Source organism: Melopsittacus undulatus, chromosome 3, assembly GCF_012275295.1.
Source record: "Melopsittacus undulatus isolate bMelUnd1 chromosome 3, bMelUnd1.mat.Z, whole genome shotgun sequence".
NCBI classification, from domain to species: domain Eukaryota; kingdom Metazoa; phylum Chordata; class Aves; order Psittaciformes; family Psittaculidae; genus Melopsittacus; species Melopsittacus undulatus.
Genome location: NC_047529.1, coordinates 83980495 through 84005498, shown reverse-complemented (window position 1 = coordinate 84005498; position 25004 = coordinate 83980495). Strand labels below are relative to the sequence as shown.

At 36.7% G+C, this 25004-nt stretch overlaps 1 protein-coding gene across 1 annotated transcript in view; it reads right to left on the bottom strand.

Annotated features, from left to right (window-relative positions):
• Positions 1 to 23689, bottom strand: part of PACRG (parkin coregulated) — a 239793-nt gene extending 216104 nt beyond the window's left edge. The window contains exons 1-2 of the mRNA XM_005150118.3: positions 23530 to 23689; positions 22754 to 22932 (exon numbers count right to left, since the gene is read on the bottom strand). Of these exons, the coding sequence (XP_005150175.2) occupies positions 22754 to 22932; positions 23530 to 23680 (330 nt within the window). The 5' untranslated portion in view covers positions 23681 to 23689. The remainder of the gene's footprint in view (positions 1 to 22753; positions 22933 to 23529) is intronic.
• Between the last annotated feature and the right edge of the window lie 1315 nt (positions 23690 to 25004).

Genomic DNA, 25004 nt, shown 5'->3' with positions numbered 1-25004 from the left:
CTTCCAACAAAGCTCTAGAAAGGCATCTATTCTCAATTACATTTCTGTTGGCAAACAATAGAAAACACTATCATACTTCATCTTAATAATTGATAGCGTAAGTATTCACAAGTAATTGTGATCTGAAAACTATCAGTATATTTTGAAGTTAAAAATAACAAACAAGTAAAATGGGTACAGTACTTAAATCACATTCTGAAATTTTATCTTGCACTATTAATCATAGAATGGTTTGGGTTGGAAGGGACCTTAGAGATCACCTAGTTCTAACCCCCCTGCCATGGGCAGGGGCACCTTACCCTAGACCGTGTCACCCAAAGCTCTGTCCAGCCTGGCCTTCAACACTGCCAGGGATGGGACATCCAGAGCGTCTCTGGGCAACCTGCTCCAGTGCCTCACCACCCTCACCACAGCTAAGAATTTCTTCTTAATATCTAATCTAAATATATTTTCTTCCAGTTTAAAGCCATTTTGCCTTGTCCTGTCAGTAAACAACTTTGTAAATAGTCCCTCTCCAGCTGTCTTGTATGCTCCCTTCAGGTATTAAGTATCTAAAAATGCAGCATGATAAAATACTGTTCTTGGTGCTGAAAATACCATAGTAAACCTGTTATATCAATTTGGCCTTCTTATTCAACCAGTCACTGTAAGTCTGTATTTCACTGAATGGTAAAGGAATGCTGACACTGCTTAGAGATGATATGAAACTTACTTTTTATTTGGCTCAAGTAACATACTAAGTAAAATTGCTACCATCCATTCCAGTTTGTCTCTAATATTAAAAAGGAGTAAGATGCACAGATCCTGAGAATCAAACATTTATACTGAAGCAATTTACTTCTCCAGTCACTTCTTCTCCTGCCATTTTTAAGCTGTTTGTATTTCCAAAATCATTCTCTATGTCCAGTATTTTCATCTGCTATTCTAAAAGTGTAATCACAGTAATTTATAATGGTATTTTACTTAACCTCTAAAGGATGTCAATTATTTATGAAATCTAGATACCAAAACTGTTTATAAAATGATAGGGAATAATGCAAAGACAGAAGTAAATATATCTATACTTCTAACTAAAATGACTTTTAGTATGCTCAAAGGTGCTGTGCAACAAAAGCCTTATGCTTGGTGCAGTGTTTCTTTTTCCTCTCTTGCCTTAGATCTGGCTACCCTAAGCTGTTTCCATGCACAAAGTAATCAGAAAACAATATTAATTTTTAGGGGAAAGAGGGGTTACTTTTCTGCCAATTTAGCATGCTAAAACAGCTCCTCCCAAGTATAAAACTAGAAATCTTTTCATTCTGGTCACATTCCTGTTTGACATGACTATCGGAAAGCAGTAGGAAAGGTAAAGGATGGATGTTCTTGTGAGAAGTGGACTTGAATCTCTTCAACATAAGAGAATCAAATCTAGACCTTTCACTTGTTAGCCAAAATCTTTCAAAACTAGTTTATTATATAGAAAGAAGCAACTGTAGCAGCAGCACAGGAGCAAGTCCTGATTTCATTTGATCAAAGAATACTGGTAGCTGTTTATTCTCTGAAAAACTCTTTAATCTTTTGACTTCAAGTGAATGAGGGTACCTCACTGTACTTCTAAGCCAGAGATGATGAATCTAAGTTGATGGGATACCATATGACACCATATGTTTCACATTTCCTATTGAATAGACACAAGAGGCACCTCTTCAGAACAGAAGTTTTGTGGATTATCTGTTTTTAGCACTTATCCTCGAGATGCTATATACAGAGCTTAGTGACTAAGCTGCTGATTCCATATTCCTCCTTGAGAATTCAAGAGCCTAAAATTTAGGATTGCATTCTACACCCATGATTGAGATTTGCAAAGCCTCTTGATGATGGCAATGCCTAATCTAACAGCTGGTACCTGGTTCAAGAGGCAATGCAAAACCACAGGGTTTTTGAAAGCGGGAAATGTTATACAATCACCATCACAGGGTAAACCAGACTCATGACAAGGACTTTATTGTTGGAAAAGAGCCAAGCAGTTATACTTCTCTTGAGACTGGATGAGGAGAAATAAATCCCAGTAACAGATGATTACAATGACATTTTATATTTGAGAATAACTCATGTTATGCCACACCAAAATAACAAAAAAGATTTTAGTGAACTGTATTCTATGGCAGCTTCCCAAATACAAAAATCTATAGGCATCAGCATTTATCTTTTATAGGTTTGCATAAATCTTTACCAGGGTTATTCCAGTTATGCTAATCATAGAACTTTAAGTAGAATGGTAACTGCAGTTAATCCTCAATTTTCCTTTTCTTGCTTTTTTTAGGTCTACTAAACTTCATAAGTATGTCTTGATTTACAGTATTTTCATCAACGTAACATGTATCTCAGTATAGGATTTGCAATTAGCCTTTAAGAAGATTTCAAGAATATATCTATAAGTGACTACTATTTGAAGAAATGCTTTAAAGCAGCAAGTTGAAATTAGATCTAAAGAGTAACTGAAGCTCATTCTTTCTCATATACAGCTAAGTGAATAGCTTATTTAAGACTGCTACATTGAGATACTAGAAGTAGCAGAATTCACCATGAATGGAATACTTTTTGTTTCCTCACTGACCACTTAAGAATGTCATATCAAAAGAAAGGAGCTATTTGGACAGTCACAGCTTAGCACCCTTAAAATTACAAGTGTTCATAAATGAGAAAAATATACATTTAATCATGTTTGCAAGCAGATTCATTCTTAATAGTTTAGAGATAGTGTAATGGCAGAAAAAGAATCAATTTTTTAAAATAATTCTTCTTTTTTGGGTTAGATAGAAGAAAGAAGTTCTTTACTGTGAGGGTGGTGAGGCACTGGAACAGCTTGCCCAAAGAAGCGGTAAACGCTCCATCCCTGGCAGTGTTGAAGGCCAGGTTGGACAGAGCCTTGGGTGACACGGTCTAGGGTAAGGTGCCCCTGCCCATGGCAGGGGGTTTGGAAGTAATTGATCCTAAGGTCTTTTCCAACCCTAACTATTCTATGATTCTATGATTCTTATTTAACAAAGCAGTCATCTAAACAAGCTAGTGATTCGAAATCGAGGCCAGTCATATGTCTCAATCCTTGAGTATGCATCGTTATTTTACATGTTGTTAACTTTCATAACCTTTATAAATGAAGGCAATAGCATGTGTTCAAAGTTATGCATGCTTTCCTTATTTGGTAATTTCACTATAGAATCATCAACTAGAATTTGAAAAGTATGGAAAGATAAATGTATATTCAGCTGAGTTTTATTCCTTTATGACAGCAATTTATGAGTCAATATCTTAAAGAAATTACTAAGAAAAAAAATAAAATAGGATAAGTGCAGAAATGTAGCACGGAATTAAGAAATTAAGGCAGGAATTGAAAGGACATTGTTCAGATAAAACCCCCCACCTTATTTCCAGGTACCTATGAACCATTTTTTTTGCCTTTTCCACGTAACAGCTGGTTTTGAAACCTTCTAATTCTGGTCAATTCTAAACAATCGAAATAAAATACTGGGGTTCTTGTGAGATTTTTAATATTATCATATGAATAATCCTCCCTAAAATTGCACACACACACACACACATAAGACAACTATATGAACTACTCAGAGTTGTCAACTAATCTTAGAACGTTGGCTTAGGACTTCAATAATTTATTTTTTTTTTGTACTAATAAAACCTTCCAATATGCCTGATAAGGAGAAAAAAAAAAAAGAAGTTGAAATAAGAATTCTCAAAATAAGTTGATCCAACATTGAAATAATTTATATTTGGAGGATAAAGGTAATGACAGAGCAGTCGAGGTTCTGTTTTTCCAAAAGTAAGGTACCTTTTCTCAGAAGAAATGCTGTTGCTTGTGATCCATTTTAGCTGCTTCCATTTAGAATTAGTATTTTTAGAGAAAGTTTGTTTAATCATTGTTAGCAATATAGTCAATCAAAAGTTTATGTAAGATTTTTGCGTAACTATTTTTAAAACACCATATATTCTTAGCATAGAAACTGCATGTCAGGTTTTAAAAAAATCAACATTTACAAAAAAAAAGTAATCTAATTTTGTAACTGAAGATTTCAAATACTGCCTTTTTCACTGAAACTGTAATGTAAATATATATAAAATAGTTTTCCATTTACAGAGAAGCAACAGATGTAAAAACTGTTGCTTGTAATAATGATTACTTATTGTCTCTTGACAGCTAGAAAAGCAGTAAATATGCATATGACATCCTGTATGAATTATTTATGTGTATATCTTAAAAAAAAATAAATTTAAAACAATTAAGTGTACTTTGGCCTTAACAAACTCAGTGAGATATCATACAGCTGTATTTTAACCCCTCAGCTCCAGGAAAGGAATTGGTACCCTGGTTTTCCTGTTTAGTTTTCCCTTTGGAATGTTAAATAGCCCTTTCAGGGCAAGTTTAAACAATTCTACAGTGGCAATATAGAAAAGAAATTGTCCTAAGAATAGGGAAAATTCCAAACTGCAGTTTTCTAGTGTTTTGTACTCTCTCCCATAGGAGCCAACACCACAGTAGCCTCATGCCTTATGACCTTGCCTTGCTCACAGTTTGTTTCTCTCTCTTCCTTTGAAAACTATGTTTAAAAGCACGGAAAATATTTTTGTGGAAAGGTGGATCAACAACAACAAAAGAATAATTTGGAAGCATATTCTAGAGAGGATACACACAAGGAAGAGTGTCATATCCTTTAAATATATGCTGAAAGTAGCCTGTTCTGCAGTCAGGAAGAAAGAAGGAAGTACAACCAGCAAGTTGAGTGGGTAGAAGAAAAATGCTACAATATTAAAAACTGGTGGCTTGAGTCATAAGAAAGGACAGCTAACTCACAGCTTTTCTATTCTCAATTTGCCTCTTTAGAACTTCTGAACAAAAATGGAACAAGATCTGTGAACACCATTAGCCAGGAGTACAGTGTAAATAGTATGAATCACAAAGACAATCAGACAAAATGAAAAAATCTTTATGCTATAAAGAATTCTGCAAGCTTCAACAGAATGAACGTGCAAAATTCATAACTATTATAATCTGATAAATGTAATGCTAATCTGCGTACAGTAAAGATGTAAATGCAAGGGCAATCATCACCAAAATGAGTTTGATTCACTTTATTTTTATATAACAGGAACTTTACTATGTTTTCTAAAATTTGCTTTGTTTATAACAGCAGCTTAGAATTTTACAACTAGAAATTTTTGTCTTCATTGCATGCATGGACACAGCAATGGTAAATAGACATATACTTCATGAATCATTATCATCAGCATTTTATGATTAAATGAATTTTAGCATTCACGAACATTTATTTTCCCAAATAACTGAAAATGCATTTGACATGAACAGATTTCTAAAATAATAATTTCCCAGATGCTTGCTTGCTAGATTTCGTGACATTTGTATACATACAGTGATTGAGCAAAAGATTTTAATGTTGCAAAAGAAAGTAGTAATATAAACCCAGCAGATTTACTATTCATAGAATTATAGAATGGTTTGGGTTGGAAGGGACCTTAAATATCACCTAGTTCCAGCTCCCCTGCCATGGGCAGATACACCTTCGACCAAAATGCTCAAAGCCGCATTCAACTTGGCCTTGAGCACTTTGAGGAATGGGGCACCCACAGCTTCTCTGGGCAACCTATGCCAGTGGCTCACCACCCTAACAGTAAAGAATTTCTTTCTTATATCTAATCTAAATCTTCCCTTCTTTCAGCTTAAAAACATTTCCCCCTGTCCAATCATTACATGCATTTGTAAGAAGTCCCTCTCAGATTTCCTGTAGGCCCCTTTTAGGTACTGGAATACTGCTTTAAGGTCTCCCCCAGAGCCTTCTTTTCTCCACGCTGAACTTTATAGAAAACATAAAAAAATAAAACACAAAAATACTGTACATGCAATCTCTTTTCTGACCCTTCTGAGTCTATCCTGATGACCAAACAATAATTGCCCTATAACATTATTAAAAATTATACCATACTATAAATGCACAAAGAAGCAACAATTATGGTATTATGGGCAATCTGGAATCTAGCTTTTCCTAGTTTTGGTATATGTTATAACTATTATAGTATTTGTTCCTATGTAATCACTCTTATGTGCTTTTTTAAAGAAAGAGCAAACAAGCAAACAGTTCTACCTGTGACAAATGAAAACAACTGACTGCACTCTCTTTTTCTCCTCCACCTCTCATTGGTTTTGTTGGGATATTAAGATATGTTAATGACCATATGATGCTTGTATCAGAGGCAGAAAAAGAGGAAAAAGGAAGAGAAATTATATGCATGAACAAAATGCGCTGGACATGGGGAAATACTTATTGGGAGAGGGAACTGAGCTTTTTTCCTTCTGCAGACTGTTCTATCAAGGGTAGGATAAAGCCAAGGTCTGAAGACATTACAGTTTGGCTTGTTTTGGCTCCTGTCCCAACCCTTCCAATACAGAGCAGCTCAGAGAGCTCTCAAGCACTTACTTCAGCAGAGAGGCCTGTCTGCCTTCAAGTTTTGGTGCAGTATTATTCTGGCAGTTGGCCACAGTTGTTTTGCATGTAAAACAGGAAATCTCAATATTCAAGTTTATGTACCAGTAAAAGCTGAAGAGAATTTGATGCTGTAAAAACCACACCACAGCCTGAAGGTTTTATTTACAACAAAGATCTGCCAACACTGCAAATGTGACAGCTTCTCAAGGAAAAGAATCTAAGAATCTATTAAAATGGAAAAGGTTATGCTATCTAAGTATTAGGGTTGCTAGCAACACCCCTATTAGCTAACAAGCTATGCTATTAAGGCTGTAAGAAGAGGGAGCACAAAGAAATACTGTCATTATGAACTCTTTCTTTTAAAACCCTGTAATTAGGGAAAAACAATATTTGGGCTAAATTTTCTCATACTAGTTCTACGCTAAAAGGTTAACCTCTTTAAAATATTTAATAATTATCTCTGCAAATCTATACAGCTGTCCTGGGTTCAGCAGTACCAGTCATTTTTTCTCCTTCTTGGTAGCTGGTGCAGCGCTGTGTTTTGACATTTGGCCTGGGAACAGTGCTGGTAGCACCTGTTTTCAGTTACTGCTCAAATGTTTACTCTGGTCAAGGACTATGTGAGTCTCATGCTCTGCCAGGGAGGAGGGGAGGGCGGGAGGAAGCAAAGACAGGACACCTGACCCAGGCTAGCCAAAGAGGTATTACATACCACAGCACATCATGCCCAGGATGTAACCGAGAGTTACCCGGAAGGGCTGGAGCTCTGGGGGGATGGAGGAGGTATTGGTCGGTTCTCGGTCAGGCAGGGTCGGGTGAGTTATGGGTTGGCTGGTGGTGAGGTATCGTATTCTCTTCACTTGTTATTTCTTTTATCATTATTATTATTATTATTATTGGTAGTAGCAGTAGTGATTTGTGTTATACCTTAGTTATTAAACTGTTCTTATCTCAACCCATGGGAGCTACATTCTTTGGATTCTCCTCCCCAGCTCTCTGGGAGTTGAGGGAGAAAGAGGGGTAGTGAGTGAACGAGCTGTGTGGCTGGGTTTAAACCACGACAACAACGTAATTAGTTATGTAAGCACAGTAATAAATAATGATAAATTTGCTTTAAGATTGCATACACATTTTCTCACTCGTGTCTGAAAATGCCTTAGTTTGGTTTTTAAATTAAACACAAATTTATTTATAGTTATACAGGCATCTGTATCAAGTGTCTGCATAACTACATGTATTTATAATTTAGCAACATACTCTATTAATACACACCATATTAAACATAACTGGTCACATATTAAAAATCAGGTAGACCTGTGTTGTAAAAGTACTCCACTGTGAAAAGGATTATCCCAACACATGTAAGCACATCCTGTACCAGCATTCCCTGAGCTGACACAGGTAGTGGAACCATCAATAGGACTGCATTTTCTGGCACAGAAGTGTTCATCTGATTCCCCAGTACCAATTTCAGAAACTTCCCTGTACTGCACTTCATGCTACAGCAGCATGGAAGTTCACATTCTTGCTCATGCTGAAATCAAATTTATGAAGCACAGGAAAGTAACAGCTTCCCATGACACTTGCATATTTCTTTCTTTTTTTTCATTGAATACTTGTGTAAAAGCCTTAAAAATGCAAACTCTGATGGAACTCTATACCCACCACCTAAATCCTGTAGAAGCATAGCAAGTGATCGAGCAAACATTGCTAAAAGAAAAAGCCTTATAGTAAATATATTATTTTTTCATAAGTTACTTTGAGCATAATTAAAATGAATATTTTGATGAAGAGGATACATTTTTATTTATCATGCTGAAGTTTTTATAAATAATCTCAAAACATGATATAATTTTTTAAGATTTAAAGAAAAAGACCTAATTCCTTGGCAACATTTGGAGAAAATACAGACAGAAGCTCTAACATCTTAAAATTCTTTAACAGAATATTAGGCCTTTTTAGCCCTACTTACTTTTTACCTTATTCATAACAATTGAGAAAGTTGTGTATACATGATTACTATTTGCTGAGTTAGGCTGGCATCTATTTAGTTCTGAATTACCACATGCCATCATTATGACTGACTTCCCTTAAATTTTTTTCAAGTGTTTAGAGTTAATTCTTATAAATTAGCCTATAATAAAGCAGAATGGATTATTATGTATACAACTGCTTAAATGTAAAGATATTTTATAATAGGAACTTCAAACCATAGGGTTTAAACATTATTATTTTACTGATTTGGAGGTAAGTTTCAGATTGCATTAGAAAATTGAACATAACTTTTTAAAACAAAATGTAGAGGGTTTTGGAAAGATGGTAAAATTAAAAAAAAAAATTAACCACTGGCTTTTCCCTTTATTGAATAATTTTCTGACAACCACGCAACTCCAGAAGTCTGTAAAATGTGATCCATTAAACATGCAGAAAAGTTGCTTGATGCATTTTTCTTCTAAATATTATTTCAAATTAAATTAAAATATACTTCCTTTCAATTCTGCTTGATTCAAGCACATAAACATTTTTTATGCAATGTGATCTGATTACTGGAGGTAAAGTCCTGAATGTGAATCACACACTGTAAAAAATGTTATTCAGTATTTCATAGAAACACTTAGTCTGCAAGAATTTAATAACAGAAGAACACCTTCACAATGCTAGTTATTATGAGGTAATAACTTGAAGAATTAGCAACACTTGGTTTCTGCCATGTAGCTCTAGGGATGCTTTGTTTAATTCATATTCACTGTAATTTGTTGCTCAATTATACCCCTGCTCACTTGTAACTGTAGTCCTTTTGATCAAAAGCAAACCAAATGTCCACTATACACTGCCATCATCTTACTATAACCACTGAAATAGTAATGAAAGAACGGCTAATATGATTATACAGTGGTGAAACATTATACAGAAGACTGCTATTCTTTATACCTAATCATGTCAGACTATCACAAAAAGTCAGACTGTAATGATAGAAAAAGTAAAGAGTAAATAACTCTTCCCCTAGGTTTGTTACAGAATAGACTAGTTACCAAACTTTTCCACGTTTTTTCTACTTATGTTCCTATATGTGACAGATTTTACAAAATTCTATTGAAATCATGTTCAGAAAGATGACAAAAAGCAAAAGGCCAACTTCCAAAGAATAAAAATCAACAGAAGCCAAAATATACAATAGTACATTAAGCTTGAGAGGTTACACATATAAGCTTTCTTTCAGTAAGGGGAATGAAAGAGATACCAGAGCCACTTTCTGGAGTTATCTTCCTTCTATAGAGTTTAATAAAGTAGGTCTGGTTTACCTGATGCCTGAAAACTGAATTTTCCAATGATGTTGGTTAATTTATTCGTCTAGCTTTGCTCTAACTTACCAATATAACAGTATATTCAGCCAACATTATTCTAATCACCATCAAATATAATTACAATAATATAGGTAAGTAGCAGGTACCCATCCGTCTTTCTCTACACAGAAAAGCCAATAATTTACAAGTTCCTTCCAGCCTACATACTGGAGTGAAAAATAGCTAGTATTCAAATGCCACAAAACTGTGAAAGCATTTAAAACACTGCATTGTATTATTTATTAGTGCTGTTAAAATGCTGAAATTGTATTCCATAACCAGAAATCTACATAATCTAGAAAAGCGTAGTAAAATCTGTGTGGCCCTATTAATACTAATTTTATTGCTAATCCTTCTTGCTTCATGGAAATATTATTGTACATTTTTTTTAATTGAAGTTTTATATAATAAGTATAGAAAGGCATGCACAATTTCAGGAGTAATAATAGATATAAGATACACTGATTATAGAGCAATAATAGTGATATAAAAAAGTCAGATTTATAGTCCTTATATTCATCACACTAGGATATGCGATTTGCCTCTTCAAGAAATGGCACAGAATGAGATTATATTAAAATATAGTAAAAGATAGTATAAAAGTAGTGAATCAGTTGATTCTTATTCTAAAGGATCAGGGAGTTGATGTAGAAATGAGTTTATGCATGACCCATGTTCTTAATGAGATGGAAACATCCATAAATGTGTAGCATGGCATCTAATGCCATTTGGCAGTCTACATCTCAATCACTTCAAGTAAATTCCATGAGGAGCTGACCACAATGAGGGTGGAAAATGGTGGACTGTTGGGCCTGAAGAATAGAAGTTAGCTGACCAACTACAGGGTTGAAGCATTCTTCAGGGTTCAGTACTGAGCTATTTATAACATCTCAAGAAGCTGGACTGTGGGACAGAATGTATCCTGAGAGACTTTGTGAACAACATCAAATTTGCAGGGGCATTCGCAAATATCTTGACAGGAATTTCAAAGTTCAGCAATAGTAAAAGCAAAGTTCTGCACTGGACCAGTTCAGGCCAGGAACATATCAGAAAAGAGTAGGCAGTTTAGCAGAAAAGCTCTTGGGGATCCCTGTGAACAACAAAATGAACAGTTGTATGACCTTATGACAGAGATGAGACAACTGCATCCTAGGCTACATCAAAAACATTGCAGGAATTCAGCAGTTCTCCTTTATTTGATGTGAGACTGTATTTAGGTCACATTTCTGACTCCCCAGTACAAGGCAGATACTGATATATTGGAGCAAGGCTGGTGGAAGGCCATCAGTACGAAAAGAGGGCTGGAGCACGAATCTTAAGGAGAGGCTGAGAGAAACTGTTCAGCCTGAAGAAGAGGAAGCTTAACAAAATTTCTCATTGCTGTCTGCAGTTACTCAGCATGAGAGCACAGTAGAGATGAATGAAGCTCTTCCCAGAGATGCACAACAAAAAGAGGAAATGATCACAAACTACAATAAAGAAAATTCTGATTAGACAGTATAAAAAACTTTTTTCACAATGAAGGCAGTCATTGGAAAAGGTTATCCAAATATGATGTAGAATTTCCATTCCTGAAGACAATCAAAGACCATCTGGACAGAGCCCTGAGCAGCCTAATGTAATCTGAACATAATGTGAATCTAGATCATATTCTTTAAAGCAACATGAGAAATTAGTTGCTAATGCTTAGGTTAAAAAATTCCTTTTAGTCCAAATGTTCTGTTCAGTTACTACATAGTACAGAATTTTATTTTTGAGTAAAAATTATCATAAAAAATAATTAATTAAAAACAAACCAACATCTTCACAGAATTTGAATTCTCTGCCCCAGATCTCAATCTGGGCAGTCAGGCTTTCAGACTGGGTAACAGCTTTCACAGTGCATTTGTTTTGCTTGTGAACTATTTCCTCTCTGGCACAGCTAAGAGGAAGATATCCATGCTTACTTCATTAAAGCTATCAGCAGTGTTTGACACTGAGGATCAGCATGTGCTGCTGATTTGTCTGGGAGACTGGCAGAAATGAGTCAGTTAGCCCGAACTGGATAGATCAATTCCTATCAGTCATCTTGAAGACAGTTCTGAGCAGTGGGTTCTTTACACCAAAGTGAAAATGGGAAGATTTTGCCTTTTTTCTTTTTTTAGATTCCATTCAGGTTTTTGTATACTAATTCTGAAAATATCGAAACTTCTACTCAAACCTTTAGCAAAAGCATGTTTGGTTGGGCTTTGGTTTTTTGTTTTTTTTTTGGTTTTTTTTTGAGATTAAAGAATTATATTTTGATAGATGAGTTTTGGTTTCAGCACAAACAGAAAATCATACTGTCCTGAGAAAATAGGCAGCATAAATACATGACTCATAAAAGCAAAAGAAAAAAGGCTTATTGATACTTGTTCCATACTCTATACTCTTTATAGTCAAAGTGTTCAGCTGTCAATTTCAGTATTTGGCAGCCCACGCAAAGCCTATCTAGTCATTAAGAACTAATATTTTTAATGTAGCACATGAACCTATTTAGAACACTGAATTAAGAAAAATTCAATCTACTTTGAGAAAATTAAATTAAGTACCCAATGTGCATTCCTATGCCAGTACTAAAATTCTGGTTTCTTGAAACCTATAAAAATTACCTCAGCTTTCACCAACACATTTCATTCAGCAGCTTACGATAAATTAAAGTTGTCTCTAAATATTTATGTTCCATAACTCTATTAACTGAACTTACAGATCACTGAATAAATGCTTTTTTTAAAAAATGCAAAATGGAATCTTATCAATGTGGTAAGAATTTATTATCCTATGATAGCATCTTACCTCTATCATTCATACCATTTTATCTCTAAAATAAAGAAAGTTTTCTAATGGTAATTCTCCATAAAATGCCTCTTCCTGGAAGAATTCCTATTATTATTCTTCCCAAGATACAGTATTGTACACAAGAGCTGGGAAATTAAGTAGTACTTCCATCTTATAAATTGTACTTTACCTACATAAGTAGCAAAAACACTTCAGTCTCACAGATTTACTCATATAGAATACATAAATTACAAACCCATATTTTATATTAATGGACATTGATAAAGCTCAAGTTCTTGTCTTACTCTCAGTCACATGTGAACACAGGTATTGAGTTTATACACAAAGCAGTTGTTCCCTCCATACCTTTTATTTTCATCTACCGCTTTGTTCTATTTTATTTCAAGAATTTATTGTTGCAAGGCTGATTTTCATTAATACTACACAAATGTTTTCTATAATATACTCTTCAATAGACATTAGAATGTTTAGTCCTACTGGAAGCTTTGCAGTTGCAGTCCTTGACTGCATCTCTGCAAACTAACAGTGTTACATGATTACTAGTTTTCTTTGTTAACACATGTATGTTATCAGAAGACATTTAGTAATGTTTGATAAAAGTTTCTTAAATAAGTAATATTTTTAAAATTAAAAACATGTTTCTAGTATTAAATTAAAATCAGGAGGTTAAACAACAGGACCGAATAAACAACAATGTATTTAGTGGTTAATTACAAAACATAGTAACAGATTCTTTAACTTTTAATTATGTGGAATAACACCTACAAGTTAAACATGGAAGCCAGAAAGCTGGAAAGATGTTTCTCCTCTATCATCATAGGAAAACTTCAGCTTTCTAATGAAGTGACAAAAAGGATCTGCTTCAGATATTCTGATTCTACAAGTTCTGCATTGTGCTGCTGATGCACCCTGCTGTCTACTTTGGTGACACTACCAGTCACTTCACTGGGAAAACACTGAAGTCTATCTTTTTGTAGTTCCAAACCTGAAGTCTAGTGTCTGAGTGAGATAGCTTATTTTTGCAATAAAATTAGGTAAGTAAGTTATTAAGTTTTCAGACATTTTGCTTCATCTTCAAGCAATGGTTTCTGATTTAAAGGAATTCAATTTTTTTCTTGCTTGTATGATTCACTTGTGATATTGCAATATTGCAATTTTATTTAGTTCCTTTGTTATCTCTCTTTTTTTTTATTTTACTAGCAAATAGAACGAATACATATGGGTATCCTTTCTAAAACAGCTTCATAGGGAAACAAGGCTTATGCATCTATGCTGTGTGTACACTTTCCTAAAGAATGTGTATCTGTTGGTCATTTTCATCTGAATCTGAGAAAAAGGCAGATTTCAAGTATAATGTTTCTTTTATGTTTTATGGAAATAAAAAAGAATAGATAAAGAGGTCTGCAACCAAAAGGCTTGTCTCTCATGTCATTAGACACCAAACACCTTATTAAATATCAGCAGGAAAAGTTTAATTGTGATACTGATCTATCAAAAAAAATCCCAAAACAAAACAAACAAACAAAAAAAAACCAACCCAACCCTGCAGGATACCAGCCTTTGTTAGTGCAATGTTTTTTTTTTTTTCCACTTTGTGGGTTTTCATGTAGTGCATAATCTTCCAATGGTTTCGGCTGCAAATGTTACACAGCTTTAGAGAGTCGTTTTAAAACCACAGGAACCATCACAATATTTATGAAGGTCTCCCTCAGAAAAACATCTTATTTCCTTTCTTTGGAAAAACATGATGCAAAATGATCATTTTAATCAGACAGTTTGTAACTTGCAAGAAAAGAAGATGCCATAATAGCTTCTTCAATCGGTGTCTTATGAAAAACTCTGTCTCTAAGAGTGGGTCTATGGGACCCTGAAGTAAAGTCAGCATACATCTAAAAGTCAGAGAGGGATGGAGAAAATCATGAAACAGAATGCAGAAAGAAAGAATAAAGAACGCAGAAAATGCAGGCTAAATTGATAGGACTAGATACTACAGAATCCCCCCATATAATGAACATATTAGACTAATAATAATAATGTAATATTTGCATTATAATATTTTCTAGATACCTCATCAAAGACTTTTGCCCCATTGAGTCACATGATACAAACTCAGAGTGAAAAATACACTCTAATAATTCACAACAGCCCCCAACATCAGGACAATTCAAGGAGTCTAAATTAGCCTCTGAACCCAGGCTCCTTCAGCTGTTGGTGAAGAGCATGAGCTACTTCAGCAATTCAAAAAGATTAACTGCTATGAAGACATACTAAATATCTACAGGATGCTGAATACAGGGGTATATCTGAATTGCCATTCCTCTTTGGAGTTCAGTCACTTGAATCAAGACTATAAACTTGGTATATATACCTATTAAAAGTGCAGACCAGGAAATTGTTTTCCAAAGACTAAAACCTTTTGGGAATGTCCCCTTATTAATATTTCCATTTTTGCATATTTGTTTAGGAGTTAAAATACAAGCTTGGGAGGTAATAACTTTGTTAATTTCTCTTTGCAGTTCACAGAATTTCAGGTCTACAACTTTCACTTCCCAACAGCATATCCTGATAATCTAACTGCAAAACTATCTTTGCCCAGTAGGCCTCACAAGTTAAGAACGTGTGAACTAAGATTTTAAAACTTCTTACACAAGGGAGTCTACCTCCCATTTAGTGGGAGGTGCATTCAGTTAGAAATCAGCTGATGTATCTCTAGCTCCTCTGATGTGTGAACTCCAATCTGTGACTTCAAGCAGATAAGGTCATACACACATCCCAGCTAGAGCTGCTTTCAGAGGACTGAAATCAGTTTGGCAATCAGTACAAACATTTTGCTTATATTTCACAAGTTGAGAAGTGCTTAGCCATGCAGCTGGCTAAATACTGCTCCTAAACATGCTATCAGATAAGCTTTTTAATTATCAGTGTTAAAAGAGTATTAACTTAAAACTAGTAAAAATGAAGAATATTTAATAACATACAAGAACAAGAGCTCAGTGTTCCACTTGCCAGAAGCAAAAGAACAAATAGGATGAAATGCACCAAATAATCACCTAAATACTACTTTAAGACGACCTGATAAAGAACAACTTAAGGAATATCAAACATGGGGGAAAAAAAATAAAATCTGAAGTTAACTGGTTTATTAGCAGAAATTTTGTGATTACATGTGCAAGTGTATTCTAATATACGCCTCCAATACACACTTTGTTATTACTGTCTAGTGGAACACTGTACAAGAGGAAGAATTATTCTATTGCTAGTAGTGGGCTGTTTCTACTCTCACTTAACCTGAGAAAAAATTCAATTCTATCCCATGACAGTGAAAAGTCAAAATGACAATTCAAACAAAGTAACCCTGTTAAAACCCAGCAATTTCCTCAACAAAATTTATATCCAAAAATGTTGTATACTATTGGCAGGTACAGTATTGTCAATGGCTGACACATAGTTAACATTATGGATATAAAGATTCATTTGTCAGATGACAGTAGAAAGAAGAGTTTGTGAAATCTCATGAAAACTTAAATGTGTAACGCACTTATTTCCACTGACACAACTGAACTTATTTTGCCTTTTTCAAGTGTTAGATGCTATACAATTTTAGTGTACTTCTGAATTCTTCATATTGGATAAACAACTGGATGACCAGAAGCCTTCAGATGCTATCAAATAAAATATTAAAACTTAATTGTTGTCCTGAATAACAGTATCATAATACATCTTAAGCATGTCTGAAGACATATTAGAAGCTCATAAAATAATCGTGACTTAAACACATTTTAGGTAGAAGTTCAAAGCATGCTAAAACTTTCATGGATTTTTAAAGATAGTATCTCTCTGTAAGTGGCTGTCTAACTAAAATATTTACACAGTGAAATTAGACTATTTTGTTGTAAAGACATGTAAGTCTGGACTACAGATTTCTAACCGTATTGCATTGGTTAAATTAAGCATTGGCACCATTTACAGATAAAATGGACACTCTGAGGCTACCATTGCCTTAGGGTTGCATTACTTTCTAAAAGAAGTATGTTCTAGCTCACCTAGAAGTTCCACCTTTCATGCAGAAACCACTTTCTGAATTTGACTATATTAGACAGGAGATCAAATCAAATTGCATGAATTGTTCCTCTGACCTCAAACTATTAATCTAAAACCTGACAAAACAAATGGAAGGCAAAAAAATTAAAATGGCATGAGTTAGCAAAACACTGTATAAAAGATGTTAAAAAAATCAGCTATTACATGTACACTTCCTGTGAAAATACTTTTTCAGCCATACCTTACAAAGCTGCAATTTAAAAGTATAATTAGTTCATTCCTTTGAGATTTTCTTTACAGTAAAAATTATGTCTAGAGTATTCTAATAAGTTCTGGGTTGAAGCATTAAAAGTACGTTGTCTAAAAGGTTTCTAGCCACGTGAAACTGCTCTCCCTGCAAAAAAAAAATACCCATTGATCATTATTGCAAGAGAAACCAACTGATACAAAAAAAACCCCAACACATCTGGAGGTTAAGTAAAGAAAGTCAGAGAAAAAGTGAGCATGGAGCAGTAGACAAGAGTGTGGAGAGAGATCAATAGGTCTGCCCTGAGAAGTAGTAATGTATGTTTTCAACTTCTGTGGAAAACAAGAATGTTTATCAAATTCTGGCTACCAGTATCAGTAAAGTATGCCATGCTTGCTTCAAAGCATGCAAGAGTTCTCATTGCACAGTCATTTCTATAGTGTATTTTATAATACGTTTTAACTTTGTCACACACTGTGCAGAACTTTTGCATTTATTGCAGGATACAGTTGTTTACTGTAGACAAGTAATAAAAAGTCTCCCACCACAATCCCCCTCTCCCCTCAAACCCCAACCCCCCCCAACTAGTCTATATCCTAAACAAACTAATGACATTAGCTTTCAGCAACACACTACCATACACTTCTATTATCAACCTGAAAAAAACTTGTATTCACTCTTACTATCAAGATCTTTACATCACACTATGGAAACATGGATTAAGAGAAATTAATTTTTTTAAAGAAAAGCTTTGCTTTCAAACACACAAACTGCTAAATGTACATTAAAAATAACATCACAAATATACGAAAAGCTAAATTATATCTGCTATCCTATTACATTTCAGACAGGTTTTATTATAGCACCAGTATGCTATTTTGGCAAGTAAGATGCCTGACTGAAGTTACATAGAAGGTTTATCTGGCTGTAGAATTGCATTGTTCTCAAGATCAAGTCCTTTACTTACATGCATTCCCTGTACTTACACACATCAGGCACCAAAATGTGCAACTATAATAAGCATATTTGTAATGTAACTATTAAACACCAGACTTCCAGAACGCAGCCTATGTGCAGCATATTGGACCTTTATAACTTCATTTTACCTGACATGTATTTTATTTAAGAAAGGAAGTTATGAGAGAGTAGTACATTTTCCAGGAAAAAAAATATGTAACTGTGCTATCAAAATTGAAAACTATGCCAAACTGCTTATATGAACATCAAGTATATTAAGGAATCAACTGTTGCTGGGATGAAACACTCAGTCTTTCACAGTATTTTTCTATTGCATTGTCTAGAAATTGTATCAATGTACCAATAGTATTGTTTGCTACTATTTTTTGGCTTTGCAGCAACTGTCATTTCAAAATGGCTAAGAAAACTTCATGAAAAAACTAAAACCTTCCTGACCCCTTCAAAGCTTTACCAGATTACTTCAGTTAAACATAGACCAAGCATATATATTAACTGGAAGTATAAAATGGGAAAAGAGAAAACTTCAATTTTTCTGGTACAGACTCTAGCCCTCTCTACCTGTAATAAAGCAACAACTGGCTTTAGTACATCAGCACATACGTTTGGGGAGCACAGCCATAGCAAAACCCATGTTGGGTTAGTGATCATCCAGGTCCGACTCCGGAAAGTGACATTTAATTCCTCTCCTGTTTTCCCAGCTTTCTTCTACTACTTTCTCTAATGCAAATGCCACTATGCTACCTCTCCTGCCTCTTTCACGCATTTAAAACTTCCAATGTCATTTAAGGTATAGCAGTGACAAGAGGCGACTCTGAGACAAGGAACAGCATCCAGAGGTTGACAGCTACAGACATGGCCTGCTGCTTCAATTCCTCAGAGCATTCATTGAGTATTCAGCAGCAGTAATCACTGCACACTTGTAAAAGTAGACCATATAAGAATTAGCAGCAGTAAGGATCTCAGATATTAAACATGTGTTGCTGCTACCCAAGCGCTTACTCAGTTGTATTGATAATGTCAACCTTATATTTACAATGTATTTAAATATACAACTATTATAACAATATGATGTTCTACTGGGTAGTTCTAGAGATGCAGGAAATGCTGTCTTTAGATAATTCCCTACTCAGCAATCTGACAGCTTAAAATCTTGTTCTGAGACTGTTGTATTAGCTATTTGCTATTTTTTTATTCTGAATTCCTATGCTTGCAGCCAAACACCTGAAAAACTCCCACTTCATTTAGTGAAATACCAAAGATACAGACATACTCAGACCAACAAAAGATTTTAGCTTGTATGAAATCTGTAAACACTTAAGACCTTTCCTCTCATGTACGTAAAAAAAATTGTCTGCCATTTGCTCTTATATATGTTTCACTTTGCAAAGTCTAAAAGTTGCATTCCACTTCAAGAATTGTCAGAAATTGACAATTATCTCTGTAATTGTCTCCAGTTAGAATATTTTGTTCATTAGTTCATAAAAAGTGATTAGTGGAAGAGTCTTGAAACATCATCATTACTGTAATGTGTGGGGTTTGTTCATGAAAAGGTTTAAAGGGAAATATTGCTTGCTACACTCTAAGACACACTCTGCAACTGTCATTGTATGGAACCATATTTCTTTTTTTTTGTAATTATTGTATTTTGTGAGTTATAAAGGGGAAGTCAGTTGTACTGTTGCACGAGACTGGGGGGGGAGAGGAAGCCCCGAGCCCAGGGTTGAGATTGGAGCCATCGAGATCGAGCTGGTGTTCAGAGCGCACCCCTGCTGGTGGAGGGAGGGGGAGTTAGGTAGTACGGTTACATGCACCATATAAGGAATAGAGGTTCCGGTGATGGGGAGGCTGGTAATGGACACTTCTCGAAGCTTCTGAGAGCTTCTCGAAACCTCTCGACGATGAGACCCCAGCAACAGAGGGAAGAAATGGAAAAGCGCCACGTCAACATCCGGGCGAAAGGAGGAAGCGGGACTGGCTGAAGCCTTGAATTGAGAAGGATAAAGGACAGCCCCCCAAAGACCCGGTGTGTGCGTCTTGGGTGGAGTGGAGACTTCCTGGTGCACCCAGCGCTGTTTTTTTTATCTGCTATTGCTTGCTCAATTTTATAAATTTATAAATTTGTGTTTTAAAATGAGATTGGCTCACTCATTGATAACAGTTACCATGCTTTAAAATCAATTTATGTTTACCTCCTTTAGGTATGAAATTTAAAACCTTCCAAGGTATTTTTTCTATGTAATGTATCCTGAAATGTCAATCAAAAACATGGAGTCTAATTAAGGATTTATTACCTATTTTAAGTATTATGACTGAATTACAAAAAAGAAGGCTTACTGGAGATTCAAGTGTGCAACAGATTTTCATACAAAAACCAGCACAATTTCTTCATGCTTGAGTGTATCAAGCAAATCTTACCACCTTAGCACTGCAACTATGAACAATACCAACTTCTCCCCACATGTGCAAAAACTGACAGCTGATTTAAAAGTATTTTAATATAACAAGGGCGGTACGATTAAACCATGCAAGTTACAGCTGGAAAACATAATATGAAACACAGGCTTTCATAAGACATAGTCTTAAGCATTAGTATTTTTCCTGTGTATTCTGCTTTTACATTGTACTTCAATGTGATCATTACAGTAAAAACAAGCATGGAATTGGAAAGGAACATAACTTTATGAGGGGAAATAAAAGCCTCTTGGCACTGAAGCTTTTCATTTTTGGACCTAATGCAACTGAAGTGCCTCATCAATTCAGTTGCATGACTATGTACTGGCACAGAGGAGGAGGTACAGATATGTGGCAGAAGCAAGCAGAACTGTAGCAGCCACAACTTCTGTTAGTTTACTGTTACTGAACTGTTGGCCAAGCCTGCGCTGCAGTGAAAAAAGAAAGTAATCTGAGCTCTTTTTAATCTAGGTTTAACCACTTCAGTTTACTACACAGCAATGCAAAATTTCATACTGTCCAGGAATGAAAACCATACCTTTCAATGCTTAAATGGCTGCAGAATTACTCTGCTGGAACTCAGTTTTGTAACTGATTTTAAATTAATTAAGACCTCAGTGTTGCTGAGAGGGACATTCCCACCCACACAGCTTGCGCTGACAACATATTCCTGCTTCCCCATGCATATGTTAACAGCTGTTAGATCTGATAAAGCCTCCTCTGTAGTTGCAAGAAACACAAAGGCAAAAGTGGAGACAGAAGCATGTCGTTAGAAAGGGAAGGAGGGCAGGGCAGAGGAACTTCATGGTAACAGCAGCTTTGTCTGCCTGAATTCCCAAGACTGCAGTTGGATGCTGTTAAACAGGCTGGAGTATTTTTCAGCAGGATCATCTCTTGATCAGTTAATATTGTAGAAATGTGGGCACAATAAGGGGCAGCAGAAATAAACAGCCTGAAACAGGAAGAAGACAGGACTGCTTTCCAGTGCACTGACAGTTTAAATTGACTCATAGTGTTCACTACAGTATACTCTTAGATTGTATAAAATTGCTAAAGTGGAGCAGTTCCTCCAAGATGGACATACTACTGGCCAAGTTATTTATCAAAACATTGCTTTAACTTGACACCTACTTGCTCCAAAATCTACTGCCTTTGCCAATAAATTAGCTAATAGTAAGGTAAAAACTTTTTCTTTTAAACAATGTTTAAAAATGCCTTAAAATCAGATCAGAAACCTTTACTGCTACAAGATAAATAAAGTAATTTTAGTCACACAATGTGGATGAATATAATGCCGAGTCACAAGTTTCAGAATGTAAACAAATCACATCATCTCTATGGTTAGGATAGGAACCTTGCTATGACTTACTATAAAAGAGCAAAGAGCAAGAAAGTCTTTTTCAACACACATTACTGATAATGGCTTGAAAGAGGAGTTTAAACAACAGTTGAGAATTTATTCCAATCCATACAGACTGCAGATTCCAAAATGAAGAACAGAGGGATGAAAATCTGGAACTGCAATCTAAATAACTTCCTTTTTCTACTTCAAGCAATTGCACCTTTAACTGTGTCCAAATATAGAAAAATACAATTGAGGAGTTCAAGCATAAGGTGTGCTCATATTAGTTCATAGATTTACATGTCAAATATCTGCATTCTGTACTAACTGAAACTTTTTTTATTCCTACAATCTTACAAAAGTAGTCAAATAAAACAATATAAAGTAATTTCAAAGTCCTTTACCCTAATATTTTCACTCATGTACCTTTAAATTTGTTGGGGCTGTTACTGAAAGTGAAGCTTGCTGGATCAATTCATCTTTGTCTTTAACAGTTCGAGAACTAAAGTTTGTTTCCAGTTTAGTGTTTTCCTATATTGCGTGGAAGCTTTTTATTATTTTTAGGCTTATTTTTAAAAGAAATGTATTTGCTAGATCTTAAGTAGCTTATATGACATTCACATTAAGTTTTGAACCACAGCATGCCAGTATACAAAAACACTTTCAAATAATGCTATAGTATCAATTGACAGCATTTTGCTAAAAGTGAGGTTTTCTAAAAGTGAGCCTTGCACACAGTTCTGCAGGCTGTGAATACAATGGAACATGCATTGCCAATACAAAACAACACAAAAGAATTGTGGTACCAAATCAATATGCCTGGAGTTGAAGCAACATTTCCAGAGGCACAGACCGTTACCTTACAATAATACTTCAGTAAAGCCTGAAGGCAATTTCAGCAACCAGCAAACTCCACATGAAGTTTTGACAACTCACACACCTTACTGACATGCTTTATCCTCATCCCCAGCTTGCTATGCTTCCTGGACATATGTCAGCAAATTAATTAACATCACTTCTGTGCTAGCAGCAAACATACCACGGTGTTTTTCATCATGGCTTTAATCGTGAATCCCTCGGAGACCTGCTGCTTGTTTTTCTTCACATGCCCCAGGGGCTCCTGCAGCTGAGGGCTCCTGTCACCTGCGGGCTTTGAGCCCTCCTTCTCCTCTACCATATCCCCACCTGCCTCCACCACGGCAAGATGGAAAACGCAGACTGGAAAGCAAAGAAACAAACACCAAAGCCGCTGACCCACTAAGTTAGAAAAAGCAGTAGATCTGCCCGTGTTCCCTTGACAAGCAGCTGACACCCTCCTACAGCCCCCTTCTCGCCCTTTCCCTGACCACAACGGGCCTCCCCGCCTGCCCCCTCAGTCCCTTTCAGCACCGCCACTCGTCCATCCCCGACCCTCCACCTCCACCGCCACCTGCTCATCCCGACCCTACTCTCCTTCACCCCACCCCACCTCACCTCACTGCCGCGGCTCCCCCACCGGAGCAGGGAGGCGGCCGTTACCGGCTACCGGCTATCACCAGCGCTAGCACGCGTCCCCGGCCTCGCGACCGTCACTAGGCAACGCGTCAACAACCCGCCGCCTGTGCCGGCGGGCGGCAAGCGCGCTGGGGGAAGTACGGGGTTAACCAAAGACACCGCAATGGCAACACTCCCCCCGTGCTGCCACCAGCAGGTGCACTCAAAAGGCAGCGCGGCTCTATAGCAATTAACACGAAGAAATTAACACGGTGGTGGTGGTGGGGGAGAAGTGGTGACGTGAGAGAACTGGGCGGTGTGAAGAAGCTAGAACTACGCTACCCAGGGGGCCTTGGGCTTTGTGCGCATGCCGCGGGCTGAGCCTCTTTCCCCCGAGGCGCGTGTGCTCGTGCGGCCGGCAAGGGTGCGTGTGCACGCGCGCGGCGTGCGTGTATGTACGTGAGGACGCGCGCGCGCGCGCTTCTACTTCCATGCCCTGCAGTCCTCCCCCGCCATCGCCGCCATGATAGGTGAGTGAGCGAGCCCGGATGCAGAACCGCCCTTTCCTGCCCGCCCCTTCGCAGCCGCCGCAGCTGCGGGTGCATCGGCCGTGGCTGGCGGCTTGGTCTGTCTTGCCTCCCCTTAGTCCAGGTCGGCGTGTCCGGTCGCGCCGCCTGCCCTGACGCCTCAGTGGGGTGGGCCGCCTGGAACCACGCTGCGGGAGGCGGAGGACGCCAGCTCTTGTGGGTCTCGGGGGTCGCAGGCTGGGCGGTGCCTTCAGCACCTGCTTATTTCGTTATCGCCCCTCTGGTGAAAGTGCTTGGTGTGCTTGGCAGGGCGCGCAGAGGGCTTGGGGTCAAAGTGTTGAGGTGTCAGTGCTCTCCTTTAGCCCTCGGGTGGGGGTGACCCATCAGCGGCGTGCTCAGGGTTAGTGACTGAAGTAGTTTTGAAGTTGTTTTTTATTGCCCCATAGTTATAAATATTTCTGGGTAGGGTTTATGTGATCCGTGGTGGTTTTCTGTCCTTGCCTTGTTTACATACGTGGTGTCGGTCTTTCACAGTACTTGATGGGGGTGCTCTGGAAAAGCAATTTAAGCCTATTCATGTTGGACGTTTGACCCTTAGGTCCTTGATTTGGCTTCTGTACCATCTAATGCTCATCTGACATGTGAATGGGTTGTTTCAGAAGTGGAGTTTTTAACCTTTGTTATAAGATTGGTGCGTACCTGGGGAGTCCCACAAATCACAGAATCTACCTTATAGTCCTGGCATCTCGAGACACATTTCATCTTCCTTTCACTTTCACATTTCTGTGGATTATTTAAAGTAAAAGCTGTAAAATGTAAAATATGTGCTTGTATTTCAAGAACTCCTTGCCTTCCTCGGACTTGCTGTTTCACCTTGATGTGGGTGTTACAGTTGCTGTTTATTTAAGACCTGATCAATTTGAAAAGCATGCATTTGTTGTTGAAGTATTTACTGGTTTTTTTATAATAAATATCTCAAAGGTGACCAAGAATCCTATGAATCTTTCTTGTTGACATAATATTTTCAAATTATATGTATATGAACACAAGCATTTGGGAAATGTTTTTCTTTCAGTTTTACAACAGGTAAAAAGAAAGTTAAAAGAAATTATGTATATGGTATTTTCAGTCTGTCTAATTATTTCTGTAACTGGTCTCTTTCTAATGGGATCTTACTCAGTTTTCTTGCTAAATGTACCTTTTTTATGTAACAAAGGATATTTTAAATCAACTTGGCTTAAGGAAAGCACAGAGGTTCAGCTATTCTACCATCTTGCATCTTGCAGTGTT